The 14,966-nt window shown below is 42.2% G+C and overlaps 1 protein-coding gene across 1 annotated transcript in view; it reads right to left on the reverse strand.

Moving 5' to 3' along the window:
- Nucleotides 1-14,966, reverse strand: part of cacna2d1a (calcium channel, voltage-dependent, alpha 2/delta subunit 1a) — a 72,824-nt gene that overhangs the window by 19,307 nt on the left and 38,551 nt on the right. Inside the window, exons 7-22 of the mRNA XM_084038793.1 lie at nucleotides 12,976-13,107; nucleotides 12,569-12,638; nucleotides 12,321-12,371; nucleotides 11,411-11,510; nucleotides 7,954-8,112; nucleotides 7,360-7,464; nucleotides 7,191-7,269; nucleotides 6,710-6,759; nucleotides 6,498-6,587; nucleotides 6,068-6,130; nucleotides 5,280-5,363; nucleotides 5,108-5,182; nucleotides 4,205-4,276; nucleotides 4,005-4,076; nucleotides 3,849-3,910; nucleotides 3,362-3,438 (exon numbers count right to left, since the gene is read on the reverse strand). Of these exons, the coding sequence (XP_083894919.1) occupies nucleotides 3,362-3,438; nucleotides 3,849-3,910; nucleotides 4,005-4,076; nucleotides 4,205-4,276; nucleotides 5,108-5,182; nucleotides 5,280-5,363; nucleotides 6,068-6,130; nucleotides 6,498-6,587; nucleotides 6,710-6,759; nucleotides 7,191-7,269; nucleotides 7,360-7,464; nucleotides 7,954-8,112; nucleotides 11,411-11,510; nucleotides 12,321-12,371; nucleotides 12,569-12,638; nucleotides 12,976-13,107 (1,341 nt within the window). The remainder of the gene's footprint in view (nucleotides 1-3,361; nucleotides 3,439-3,848; nucleotides 3,911-4,004; nucleotides 4,077-4,204; nucleotides 4,277-5,107; nucleotides 5,183-5,279; nucleotides 5,364-6,067; nucleotides 6,131-6,497; nucleotides 6,588-6,709; nucleotides 6,760-7,190; nucleotides 7,270-7,359; nucleotides 7,465-7,953; nucleotides 8,113-11,410; nucleotides 11,511-12,320; nucleotides 12,372-12,568; nucleotides 12,639-12,975; nucleotides 13,108-14,966) is intronic.

Raw genomic sequence — 14,966 nt, forward strand, 5'->3', positions numbered from 1 at the left:
TTGTGGACACTTTTACACTGAACAGAAATTAAAAAAGGCTGCAAATCAGATATAAATAAGAAGGACCCGGAATAGCTTTTGGCCAGACATGCTGGGCGGACGAGGCCCACGAACAAGAGGAGAGGGATTAAAGTCAAAAGGGGGAGAAAAAAAAAATACTTGCCATCTTTCCCTGGAGTGGAAAAAAATCCCAGCGGAGAGAAAGTGAGCGAACGAGAGAAACGTCCCCCGGGGAGGTAAAGACGAGAGGGAAAAGAAAGGGAGGGGGGGAAAAAAGACAGGGTAAAACCACAGGGGTCAAAGGTGACACAATATTTTATTCACAGAGCGAGTCCTGAATAGAAATATTGCACTCCATACAGAAAAAGGTTTGAAGCCTTTGGATGTATGTGGAGACGGTGCTGATGGAGAACACAAAGAGAGGCTTAAAATGTGGTCAGACGTTTTTTTTTTTTTTAATGTGATGATTTAGATTTTAATATTAGCATGCTTTTGGTGAAGTACAGTAAATCTGTGGAGCTCCTGCACTTCGGTGACGTGTACGCATTACAGTCGGAGGGATATTCACCACAGCTCACGACCTTAACGCTCCTCTGACATTCTCGTGTCGACAGTCGATTATACTGTACAGCAAAAAATAAAAATTCTCATGACGACATGGGCGACTCCTTGTCCTCTTCGGTGGTCATGATTGGGAAATAATTGCACCCATGTGTTTTTTTCTTTGATATTGGGTCACCACTTACTAATCCAACAAAGTATTCGGTAATGATGGATAGCAGGGAGATTCGGGGGAGTGACGAATGCTTACATTTTCTGCACTCTCGCACGCCTTTTCACACCGATGACATTCCTGCCACTTTTTGGCGCATATTTTGGTGAGCGACGGTATCCAAGACAAGCAGCCACGATCCATGCGAGTGTGAGTGGATTTCAGCATGAATCAATCGCGCACACATTGAAACATGCAAGACGAGAACTCGCACTGACTTCAGAAATGCATGACAAATAGATGTGGGAATTGGGGCATGATATGTCTGCAATGTTCGATTTGACATTTGTTATTGGCCCTCTAGAGAGAAGTATGAAGCAGACATAAACGGCATATAGCAGACATAAACGGCTGTTTCTGTTTCATTCAAACCACAAATGGCGGCGGGGGAAATGTGTGAATCGCACAAACAGACACACACTTGTCGTCCGTGACGCTCTGTGTGGCATTGCATGCGAAGCGCCGCTCGATGCGCTGTGACAGAATTCTTATTATTAAGCAGAAGCCGCCGACATGACGAAACAACAGCAAACAAAATGCTCCTTTGTTCCCCGAGAGACATGACGTGATGGGACGATTAGAGGTGAGGTTGCATCCTATGTCTGCTGGTTGTGAGTTAAAGCACAGAAGGAGAATACTTGCCCAAAAACGCTGCACCCACACACCGGGAATAGGTTGAGGAGAAGAGGAGGAGGGAGGAGGATAGAAAAAGATGAGGAGAGGAAAGAGGGGATTGGAAAAGAGAGCAGTGAAGGAAAGCCAACAGGGTTACACACAATATTTTATTCAGACGGTCATTGAATAAGAATATTGTATACAAAAAACACTTACTGTAAGTCAGTGTGTGCGAGTGTGTGTTAATAAAGACCTTGTGTTGGATTTTAGGGTTACGGTTTTATAGTTGGGGTTTGGCAATGTAGTTGCTATGGTTACAGTTAACTTGAGGCTCCTGGGATCAAAAGCAAATCAGCATCTTCTAAAGTGACCATAGTCTTGCCTTCGCGATCGGCGAGACCGGGAAGGCTGAACCGAGACGGTCTCGTCTACAGAGGATTTCCCGTTTGCGTCCCCTTTGCCACTCGAGGTTATATGATGAAAATGGAGCCAGATCAGATTTTATTCTTTAATTTAAAGGTGCTATTGGCAACAATTATAGCATCCAGCCACTAGATGTCGCACTCGCACTCCCCCTTCCATTACATTCACGTCACAACGCCACCCGCTTACCGTCAAACTCATTTTCCCATTTTTTTCCACACTAACTGGCAACCCCAAAGACTCTTGACCCCTGACTACGCAGAGAAACCACATGATACCAACGCCGTTATTCTATTGGCTCAGCCACACGTCACACATCTACACAGAACGAACAAAACATTAATTTTGGACCCGTCAAAATGATTAATTTACAATCAAAAATTAAGTGATACTTTGATTCTGCACCTTTCTAAAAGCTCTGTGGATGTTTTTTTTAAATTATGAATTTAAATAAAAATGTTATCAATATGACCTTTAACATTATGAGGAGGGTGCGCTTCACTGCCATTGGTGCCTGATACACTTTAAGCGAGTGTAATTCGCCATGTTGATTAAAATCCAATCATCAGCCGTGAATCTTGCATTCAAATCCAAAACTACATCTCAGACATTGCAACACACTTAAAATCATAACTGCACTGAAAAAAATAAATAAAATAAAGGCGATGACATGTTGGCTGTGATGGATCACCGATGTTAAGCAAGAGTCAAGTCTCTGCCAGTTAATCTTCACAGCTTTCTGGAATAAAGAGCGGCCGACTGCCGCAGGAAGGGAAATAAAACCCATAATGTATGACATACTTTTGGGAAACAGTTGGTACTAATATGATTTTTTTTTTTTTTTTTTTTTAGAAAATGCTAAACGGTAAGTAGGATTGTCTGGTCTGGGTTTTGATCTGCATTACAAAGTCACCAAAACGCTGTACGAAGCCCGATTCTGGCTACCGAGTACAGACCGCAGAACATATGGAGCGAGGGATGGACTCTCCATCTGCAGCGAACACACACACACACACACACACACTATAAAACTGTCCTTTGAGTAACGCTATGAGTCAGTGACATCTTTTACAAGTGGGAACGGTTGGGCCCTCAGAGGAGACGTGAGACGGCATATGCAACCTCTGATCTACTGTATGGCGTCCAATGGGCTTGATGATGGACACACGTGCATGCAACAACACACACACACACACACACTGTTAGCTCTCAATGAATTGATGCTGTGTGTAAGGGGACACTGGAGCCACTCGTCCCACTGTTCGTCAGCAAAAACTTTGCACCACAGGAGGGGTGTGTGTTGCCATAGAAACGCAAGAGGCGAGGGCACTTAGATGTGGTTGTGTATGTACACCGTCTCCGCGTGGGGGCACCGTAAGTGATGGATGGGAACTCTAGAAGGAGGCAGATTGTTTCCCAGTCTCACACAGGGAGCAATAATGTCACATCAGCAATCATTTTCCAACCAGCGACATTAGTCTCCCGTCTGTACTCGTGGAAGGTAATTGGTACCGTGTGGAGAGACGAGAAATGGCATTAGATGGAACTTACATTTAGCCTGGGTGATCGTGTCGGCGATTTTGGCCCGGATGTAGTGCATGCTGTAGTCAGGAAGCACCAGGGCCAGGCTGGGAGAGAGAGTATTAATTACTTTTCTTGCAATACATATATAGCATCAAGCTTTTTTTTGTAAATCTATATTTTTGTTGAGTCTCTTTGTCCAAGAGGATAATTTCATGTAATCTTGCTCAACTAAGCAATTCTCATGCAACAACATGCAAAAAAAACACTGCGTGTAACCTCCGTTGTTTTGAGAAGAAAATCTTTCAGTAAGTCCTGCTAAGCCTTTTTAGCAGCAGGCTGACTTTCCGCCCCTTATGGCTTCACCTAGATCACTCTATTGTGTGCCTGGACTTTGTCCTGGACTTAAGACCACAGTCCAGCTCCAAAGAGAACAAAACGCTTTTATGGAATTATGACATTTTGCAAGACTGAAGTTTGGCTAATAAACACATGCGATGAATCTCTTCATATTTACCTGTAATCTGACCCCTTCACTGGCGCGAAGGTGTACGTCCTCTGACCCAAGTCAATGTAGCGCTTTGAGGGCAACAGTTTGGTCAGTAAACGTGACATCATTCTAAGCAAACGTGTTTATAAGCATCATGGACTCCAACATCCTCTCAGAAATTACCTCATCTTGGGATTTCACCAAGGTAGACATTGTGTAATTCCCCGTATTACCGTCGATCATTCTTTTCCTCATCTGTTGAAATAATCAAACATATATTAATTAACCAATTTAAAAAAGTTAAAAAAAAAAAGGAGAAATGACAGCGTTTCTGATATGAGCTCATGGAATCATAACAGTTGGGAGTAATCTATTTTCCAAACCTCCACTTTGATGTCGTTCTCCAGCTCCGCATCTAGGAAGTCCAGCGTTACAGGTTCATTAAACTTGGCAGTCTACAGAGAAACGCAGGCAATTACTATAATTTATAATCGATGGGCTTTGGACTACAAAGGAGAAAAAAAAATATGCAGTAAACATCAGCTATTGGTCTTCTGTTTCCAAAATAGATTGGATACATTTTCGGAGCCTTGAACAGGTCATTAATTGCAGACAAATTTGTCTTTTAAAAAGCTGCCTTTAAAAAAACGCAAACATCTGTGACGTGTGAATCCATTATTTACAAGAAGAGCACATTTCTCAAAGGTCTATGAGAAACATCTTGCGAGTGTCTCTACAAACTTCATTCTTGGACCCATATGATTTACAGGGATTTAAGAAAAAGAACTGAAAATTCAGCCAAGTGACACAAACAAAGACAACATTGTGTCTAAGAAGCTACACTATGTCATCTTAACGCTACAATCATATTATAGAAATATTGAATCGTTCTTCAAAGGTGCATTTTGTTAAATGGTAGTAATTAAAAAAAAAAAAAAATGTTTTATTTGTCTCTTAAGAGGTGAGGTCCCATGTATAAGCCTGTTGGCTTCTTGACCTCTCCTGCCACACCTTTTATGTTTTTTTTGGTTCATTCTTTTTGATTTTGATGTATTTTATGTGTGCAGAATAAATAAATAAAATAAATAAGAAGAAGAATTTCCTATCGGCTGCAAAAGACACAAATCCATACGTATTCTCACTCTTAAAAGCCTGTCGGCCATCGGGAATGTCATGCCTAACTTTGACCGATATTAATGAGCAACTAATGGGTTTTTAGCAAAGTAACGAGACGGGGAAAAGAAAACGTCTGGTTGCTCTGAATTATGGTGAGTGATTTGACCTACCAGTGGCTGGAGATTAGGATGGAGCAGCACGTATCCGTTGGGGTCGATGGCAAAGTAGTAGCCATTTGGTCCAAACTAAAGGGAAATGTAAAACAGAAAGAAAGGATGAAGGAACCCAGATATGTTACTGACTGTGTAAGCAGGCCGGTTTATTCATGCAGTGTTTTCTTACGGTAAACTGAGGCGTCAGTCTCTTGATATCTTCCAGGGAGACATCAATAGCCATAACCCCCAAGATGAGCGGGTTTTGAGATTTCTGAGAGAAAACCATAGGGGGGGGGAAAACGAAAGAAGAGTAGAAAGAGTCAGTGGACGGCCGACTTATGAGTCCTGTTGTTCTTTCTGGATGAGTCAAGTCCCTCTTGTGCACTCTGAATGATTTCAAGGAAATGGGGTGAAATTGAAATCTGGACAGTCTCATTCCCAAAAGCTTTACATGCCGCCATGAGTCACTGACAAGGCATTTGCAGCCTTCCTCCTCGGTCACAGTAGAGGTAACTCAGAGTCCTTCGAGGTACACATGTAACCTCATCTTGAAGCACTTAGCTACTGGATCATTTGTCTCTCTGATCTGCAGGTTTTGATCTGATTTTTTTTTTTTGCTTTATGACATGCTCCAACGTCTTCCTGTGGAGGCGCGTGGGAGAGAGCCGAGAGGACCTCGGCGTCAACAGAGGATACGAGGAAGAGCCACAAGAAAGAGGAGGATGAAAGTGAAGGACGAATGATGATTGAGTGGTATTCATGTTCTGTGTTTATTGTTTTTTTTTTTTAATGTCTGGTAAACATAACAGCGTGTCACGGTTACCACAGACTTCAATTCTCCCATGGGTTCAAAGTGTCAGATGTACAGAAAATGTAGTGAGAGAATCAAAAAAACATCTGGAAAGCATGTTTAATATAAAATAAAACATTTACAATAAATGTGTTAATAAAATCAACATGAAATCTTTTGTTTACCTTTGAGCCTGTGTGGGTCTTGTTGAAGACGGGCAGAGTGCCGGTGATCACCAGGCCAAGCTCCTGGAATTTCAAAATAAGATGTTTACGGTTACAAAAGGCAGAGACATTTCAGACGCCGACGGGGTCAATACAGTCGCGATCGCTGACAGCTTCTTATCAGCCAATGAATGACAATATCCAAACCATTTGGCTCGCATTAGCAGACTGGTTATCTTATCTGCACCGTCGCCTAAAAGTTCATCTCGACAGACGCCTAAGCACAAAAAAATAAATGACTAAAATAAAAATGATGCAGAGTTGAAGTAAAGTTTACCACTATGACAAACAAGCAAATATTTAGCGCGACCTAACAAGAATGATCTGGAAGCCTTCATGTGACGGAACACAGATTTCTTCTCATGACTGTGTGTTAGAACGCGTGACTTACCAGCACGTCCAGGTAGACGTTGGTCCACTGAACCTGCTTGGCCTTCCTGTCAGCCTTCACCATGGGCCGGCCCAGAACATCCAGGTACTCCTGCAGAGAACGCCAGTTGTTTGAATGTGCTACATGCACATCCGCCATTCTACCACAAGAGGGCGCTATGCACAACTGGTTAAGTAAGCCAGGAAAAATTAAGAGTTGTGATTTGACTTCACCTGAGTGTTGATCCTGATGGCACCTATAGACGGGATCTCATAGTAGTAGCCTGATAGAAAGATGTACATTTATTATGAAATAGTCATATAGGTGAAATGACACCAACTCAATAAGTGGAGCATATTTTATGTATTTAGCAAAACATTATAATCACATTATGAGCACAATTCTGGGATTGATGCCAGACATAATGAATGAGAATTGAACCAAAAAGTCCCGTCCACCTTTTGCTTCAGCTTGACTAAAACAAAAATAATTTAAGGGCCAGTGTTTGTGTGAAATAAAGATGTACTCACAATAAATTAAATATTGTGCATTTTGTGGTTATATCCATAGGCCAATTCTTCTTGCTATATTGCAAAAATATTACTGATATAGAAAGCATTAACTTAAGATTGAGTTGTTGCTTGCCGTTAAATGATTTATGCCACATAAGAAAACACATTTTATACAAGATGCATGTGGAATGCAACCTGGTACCTTTATTAGCGCAGGCCATCCACTGTATCGGTCCTTTGTCATAGTTGTGTTGACCTACTGAAAATGTAAAGATGCGTACCTGTGAGGAGGAGAAGAGATAATTAACTGAATGTGGTGGAAAGTGAAGGCCTCTGGTTCTCCTCTCTGAACATGGTGTGTTCAGTCCTACCGCTTGCTTCGGGTTGTATTTCTGAAAGATCTCCTCTGCCCTCTCTTCTCCTCCGTCGGTGAACAGCATGATTATCTTGTTGCAGTTGGCCCTCGACACGTTCATCTAGCGCATACAAAGGCACATTTATTGAATTATGACCACTATTCAACCAAAAATGAATATTGTTATTGTTGAAGAAAAGGTCGCAAAAATAATCCCATCTTAAATCCTCTGTATGCAGTTACAGAAGATGGCAAACATGAGCTGAGTTTCCAAAAACGACCACAAGAGGTCGACAAATACTCACTCTTTAGCCGAGCACCACTGGGACTGAGTTGTCAGTGATGTCCTATCATTATTTTCATAATTGAATGAAAATGATAAATTAAATGAACACAAATTACATCAGGCTGTTAAGTAGATTTCACAGGGTTTCATCAAACCTCTGGGCCGGGCTGCACATTCCAAGCGACATTGCTGGATCAAATCATCAAACGCAACAGATTGACAGCAACCCGACCACCACCCACAGTTGCGTGTACTCCTACGCCCCTTATGTCAGCCAGACGCCACACACATATTCCGCCACGCACGCCCACGCCGCCGCCTCACCTGCGCGAGCTGCTCGAAGGCCAGCTCGAAGCCGCCCCTGTAGTTGGTGATCCCTTTGGCCAAGATGGTCTGCACGGCGTCCTTCAGCACCTTCTTGTTGCGGACGTTGGCCTGCACCAGATTCTCGAAGCATGCCGCGTACGTGGCCTTGTCATTGAACTGGAGGGAAGAGGGAAGGAGGGATGATGGGAAGTGGAGGGAAGGCACTTGCACATATTTTCCGTTAAATATGCGGCCTGTTTTTTCCCCTTTGCTGCGGAGTCATGCTGTGTCCCTGAAGCACATAAGATTGGCTTTAAAAAAATAATAATATATTCTAGGAGAGAGATTAAAATGATTGTACTTTAAATAATATTAAATAATTCTGGGTGAAATGTTAGAACTTAAAAAATACTTCTTGGCTTTGCAAGAAAAAAAATCTGTCATGTGTGAAATTAAATCAGTCTTAATCAAAAAATCTGCACAGACCGAAGGGAGCTATAGGAGCAGAAGGAAGGATTGGCAGGAGAGCAGGTAGGGGTGTGAAAACAGTGGCATAAGGAGGTAAAATGAAAAAAAAAAACAAAAAAAAACAAAGAGCTTGATTATGGAGGGATTATGCTGTAGAGACAGACATTACTGCAACAGGTTAATATACATTTAAAACAGCTACGTGTAAAATATCTTCAGATTAATATTGGTGAATAGTTAATGTGGAGGCACAGATGGAACCCCGTCACTACACACACACACACACACACACACACACACACACACACACACACACACACACACACACACACACACACACACACACACACACACACGTAAACGTATACACAAACACAGCATCTATGGAGGACTGAGCTCATTAATACCCAACATCTGCTTTGGCATCGACCCCAGCCTTCCAATCGCGATCTTGTGCAAAACCAACACACACTCCACAAATACTGCTTTTACAGTGCTGACTTATACGTGTTTTAATCACTTCATTAACATTCGCTTTGATCTCCACAGCTGCTTACATGACTGTATAACACCTTAAGAGCACATAAAATGATGCAAAAAAAAGTAAAAAAAGTAGAGATGGCCCTTGAAAGAGACTTATCTTGGTATTCTATGAGTACAGTGATAAGAGTCGCTACGAAGACAATTCATTTCACTGCTGTCAGCTTTTAAAAGATAGTCACTTCAGAGAGAGCTGTGAAAGCAACAGTTGAGTGCTCATCCAAATAGTCCAGGTGCAAATAAAAAGTTTTTCTTGAAAGCAGGATGTTTCAGAGACCATTGTAACAAATGCAAAACACGAAGTAAAGGTATCATAGTGATGAATATCAAAATTAAATAAGAGGTTGAGGAAGAGAAAGCCAGGATCTAAAAGTGAAGGAGAAACTTTTATTTTCCTTTATAAACCTTTATTCACGCGGGGTTAGGTTTTCAGAAAGCTGAAGGACGCTGCTGCTCACAGTCACTGTTTCCAACTACCCAACATGTTGGAAGGAGTTTCAGGGCAAAAGCTTCCAAGACATTCGTCCTTCAAAAAAAAAAAAACACCTACGCAAACACCAATATAAACCCTGCTGGGTAAAAAAACAAAATCACAGGCAGGCTAATAAAGCTCAGCAGAGCAGCATACGCTATGTGGGCATGTTATTTATATATGGTTGTTTCTATAAGACCATTCTAAAAACACTGAATTATGCACTGCCTCAATGACATAAAACCATTCATTTTATTCTGAAATGTTGCAACGGCTTGTAGCTTCAAATAAAGCTTCAAAAACGTTCCTGGAGGTCTGAGCCGGATGCCATCGATATACTTATTACACCGCCGCCTTATTTCATTAACTTCAAAGGCCCTCTCACTTAGCTGATTTGAAAACTCCAAACAAAAACATAAAGCATTGCTCAATCAAGGGGATTGAATGAAAATGCATTTAATGCTTCGTTGGGAAATATGTCCTCAATGCTCCCTGCCATTAGGAAGAAGGACAAAAGAGGAAGAGGGACTTTTGCAAGTAACCCGATGAAGGTCTGTAATCACTTCAAACTAAACTAAAAGGGTGAATTAGCATTAATGGACGGGGTTGAGGGTTGAAGCCATGAAAGGTATGCCAATGTTTTATAATATCAGAATATAGAGGTATACCAGTGTGGAAAATAGAGCAAAAACAAGAGAGTGGCTTAAAGCATTAGTTTGCTTGCTGAGTTTGATCGGAAGGTCGACACCACTCACTTGTTTGTATGGTAAACGTGAACAAAACCAGCAGCTGGTTAGCTTAGCTTAGCATAAAGACTAAAAACAGGGGGAAACAGCTCTGTCAACTTTCAAGATATCTAATTTTTTTAAACCATTACAAAAAAAAACAGCATGACAATGACAGGTTGCGTTTTCACAGGCGGTAGGCTAATGTGTCAGAGCTAAACTAAGCTAACCTGCTGCTAGCCATAGCCTTATCTGTCAAACAAACACAAGATGGTGTCGTTCATCTCATCAAGCTCTTGGCAAGAAAGCGAGTAAACTCGTATCCCGAAATTATAAACTGTAGTTACTAGAAAGAATTTTCTAACTTTTATCCTATTAGACAAAAAATGGTTGGCAATGGTTGATTCTATACTCACTCTTTCACCAGAAAATACTAAGATAGCTAACAACATTAGCTCACTCCCACAAACTACGCTCTTGGTTGTCTAGCAACGGCTCAAAATGTAGTAATTTAGTGAGTATTTAAGTCCTGCAGATCAGGCGACTCAAGGCTACGCACCAATTCCTCGAAACAGAAGGAAATAACCACCGTAACCAATTAAGACTGTTATTTTTCATCACACAACTAATATTGTAAGAAAAACATGACTCTGACTTATGAGGCAATGGAGCTTTAAATGATGATGGATGAAATACTTCTACAATCCCCTCGTCAGTAAACCCTTTGGCGTCCGAGACTTGGACAGAATTTCAATGTGGGCTGGGGAGTTTTCCATTAGACGGGTCATAAATATAGCACACGTTCATTTGTCAACCCCATCTTCTGGCATTTCAGGGTTTTCTCAAGCTGTGTCATGTGTTCGCCCTATTAGGCTCACATGCTTGGATTCAGCTCCGATGCTCTTGAGACATGTCGCTCATACACACACACACACACACACACTGCATGTAGAAATACACACAGATCCCTTTGAGTCAGACAAATGAGCACACGAGCATGCATGCATCCATGCACATCTGCAGCCATAATAAAGATGCATCCATGTGAAGTACATTAAGTCACCCATAAGGTCACTGCCGTGTTTTAACCAATAAGTCAAAATCGCAAGAATACATCCACATTAACATCCAGCGATGCATGCCCGGAAATGAAATACAGTAGCTTACAAGACAGAAGGTTAAGTATTTTTACAGTAAATGTTAGAAAAAGTCACATTTACAGTATTTCGACTGGTGATGAAATTAAACCGGAAGCTGCAGGAATACTCACATAGACCACGTTGACGTAGTCGTCATCGGAGAGCGTCTCCAGCATCTGGTGGACGGACGTCTGGATGAGTTTGAGGGTGAGACCCGAAACGCTGCCACTCCTAAAACAAAGATGGTGCCATTGTGTCACAGTACAAGACAACTGGGCCTGTTACAGTGATGAAGAGTGGTTATCAAAAACATTCATATCCATAACAACATCATAGCACTTTGGCTAGTCGGCATATCTTACTGTGCCCCAATAAGCAGAGATATCATAGCTTGTGGCGACAAGTGTCTTCCATTAACAAGCAGGCTATCTAATAATACATGCTATAATTAGTCATCTGGAGTGGAATCCCCATTTCTCAGCTGAGCATTCAGACTCCTTTCATAATTTTACTGTATAACTCACACTATACACTGGTTGATTGGTTTCTGCAGGTAAAAGAATAGAAAAAGGAGAAGAACTGGGAAAAATGAGGAGCGCAGTTCTTTTAATGTGTGTTTAGAGCTGCAAGTGGGAAGAGAAAAATACCGTTTATCATTCATACCCCTGGTGCTGTGCCATTTCTAATGAAACTTCAGCTAAGCAGAAAAAAAATCTGACAAATCACTTTGGAGCGAATACGCCACGAACTACCACATGCTGGTTTTGGTGATCAATGAAGTGGGTAACATGTGTGTGAATCATCGGTAAGCATACAGAATCCTCTCCGAGCATCTCCTCAACCTCAACGTTTGAGGCATAAAAACACGTATCACGGGAAGAAACCAACTGGACTGTAACTGATGAAGTTGCCCGATACACTGTTTAGTTTTGTGTCACACGAGCAGCCGTGAGCACAGTTAGCATCGGGGGGGCCTTCTGGCCCCGCAAAGTAAAAACTAACTCTGACTGTAAACGGATGAATCACGAGGTCGTCACTCACGCATCCACCAGGATCAGCATGTCCTTGGGTGACGCTGCCCCCTGAATGTACCTGGTGAGTAATAGCAGACACATACAAAGGTCGTGGATATTGAGCACATGAAGCGAGGCACACGTGCACAGAACGCTCACATCGGGATCATTATAATGCAGGCGTTACTTTTAGAATCACTCAAGGAAACTGAAATGTCACTCTTTGATACGATTAGAGACACGGACGCAGTCCCATAAACGAGGGTCTACACTCACCAAGGCCGCCTGCGCACATCGTAGAGGTCGATCTTATTGGCTGAATTGCTCGAGTCGATCCAAGGGGATGCTGGGATTTGGTGGACAGAAGAAAAGCAAGTATTTTTTTAAATCACACTAACCTTTGATTGAAAGGTTCTTGTATATGTGTGGCCAAATCCATGTCTTACATTTATATTCTTCTATCTTAATAGAAAAAGAATATGACAAGAGATGGTTATTCACATACATATTTCAAAGAGTGATTCATGACTGTCATGCCTCTTTCTTAGCTCAACGTCACGAGAAAGAGCAATGACTAAGTCAGCCGACAGCAGAAAACAACATAATGAAATGCCCCTTTGGTGGCCCTTTGGTCTCCATCACTGATGACAGGAAGTCACCCAGTTGGCTCCCGTGCTGCTCACCTGGGAAGTACCGGGCCAATCCGGTAGCAGAGCCAAACACCTGCCAGAGGAGCGAGGGATCTTCTTCTTTGTTTTTCCGGAAAATATCCTCCAAGGCCTCTGTCCAATTTAGTTCATTTAATATGATGGTGGCTGTAACACACACACACACACACACACACACACACACACACACACACACACACACACACACACACACACACACACACACACACACACACACATTAAGTGAGTCATATCTGTACAGAAATACAAAATTATAGATATTACACAAACATAAAATGTCAAGGCTTTTCAAAAAACATTTATTCTGACGGGAAAAAAGCAATTCTGAAGGAGAAACCGAACCAAAGACACACACACACACACACACACACACACACACACAGTATTAAGCTACTGACATTGAAGGCTGAGAGGAAGCCTCCTCACAAATATTGAAACTGACATAAATTTGCTATGATGAGATATCTCCATTTCGTTAATGTTTTTGCTCTAAAAAACAAACTCAAAACTCACCCAAATCTGTGAGCAAAAGAGAGGAGGGAGGGAGGCAACCCCCCCCAACACACACCCACACACACCCACACACACACACACACACACACACACACACACACACACACACACACACACACACACACACACACACACACACACACCCCACCGAATGATTAAATTTGATATTTCTGGAATGAGACAGAAACCCTCTTCCTGGTACTCGTGGGACAGACTTACAGTAAACGGTATATTTACCTGTTTGTCTGCAGGAGCTCTTACTGGCTTAATGCTCCAACAATCTAGTTTGATCAAAAAAAGGCAGCGCTCTGCCTGGCAGAGTGGGCTGCACATCAAATTGAAAGCTGTGCGTGACTCATGTGTGTGTGTGGGAATGATAAATCTCTGTGTGTGTGTGTGTGTGTGTGCGCTTTTGTGAGAGCAACTGGATTAAAGAAACAAGAAAGTACAAAAACTAAAAAAAGAGACATCAGGGCGGGACGGGTGGACATCCGGGAGGTCCCACGTTTGCTGAGGCGTACATGACAGACAGCTAGAAGCTATGTAATTAAAAGTGAGTTATGTGCCAGTGCTCGTAACGCAGTTAGAGAAGTATATTGATAATTCAGCAGGAGGAGTTGCAGCGTAAAGTCAGTGGGTACGAGTTTGAAGAAAAACCCACTTCGAACAAAGCAAATAAGCAAATCCCAGTCCAGAAATATTTTCCTTCTCTCACCCTCCCACTTCTCCCTCGTCCTGCTGCTCCTCACAAGCACCTCCTCTACCAAGGCTCTATTGCAATGCTTTGTCAGAGAGAGACAGAGTTTAGTCCAAGCCTTTAAATTGCTCCCTGTGGTATGGTTGGAGCATCCCACTTATAAGTGGTGACAATTTGTTCAGGTCTCATCTCTCTGCTCCCAGAGGACTTCCTTTAATGGATTAGTCCTGCTGGCTTCTGTGACATCAGTAACAAGTAGACTCAGGGTAACCAGGCCTCATAGAGATTTGTGATTTGTGTCTATGTAATAAATAAATGGTTCCCCTTCCCTCGAATGGGCAGGTCAGGCACCACTGATGAGCCCTCAGCAACAATATTAAAAGGCAGGTCAATGCAGTGTCCTCTAATAAAAGCAGGAAAACACTGGAACAAATCAGTGTCAGTGCAAACAGATCCATCTCTGCAGCAACACGTCTGCTGCTTGCTCGAGGTCACCGCGATGAGGAGAAGAAATGAGAAGTATCGGCCAGCTCTATCTCTCAGACATGGCGTCATGCTTGAGGGACATTGGGGGGAACGTTGGGTCTGTATACTTAGAGCAACAGTTATAGTAGCACGCATGAAAGTGATTTTCTTCAGGGGTTGGAAAACACTCCCGCGAAAATGATGAGTAATAAAGAAACCAGTTTTTTTTTTAATCTTCTACAAATGAGTTTTCTGCATCAACATTCTGTTTTCACTCTGATGAGATTAGATAAAATGACACAAAATAATG

Source organism: Eutrigla gurnardus (genome assembly GCF_963514095.1).
Source record: "Eutrigla gurnardus genome assembly, chromosome: 21".
NCBI classification, from domain to species: Eukaryota; Metazoa; Chordata; class Actinopteri; order Perciformes; family Triglidae; genus Eutrigla; species Eutrigla gurnardus.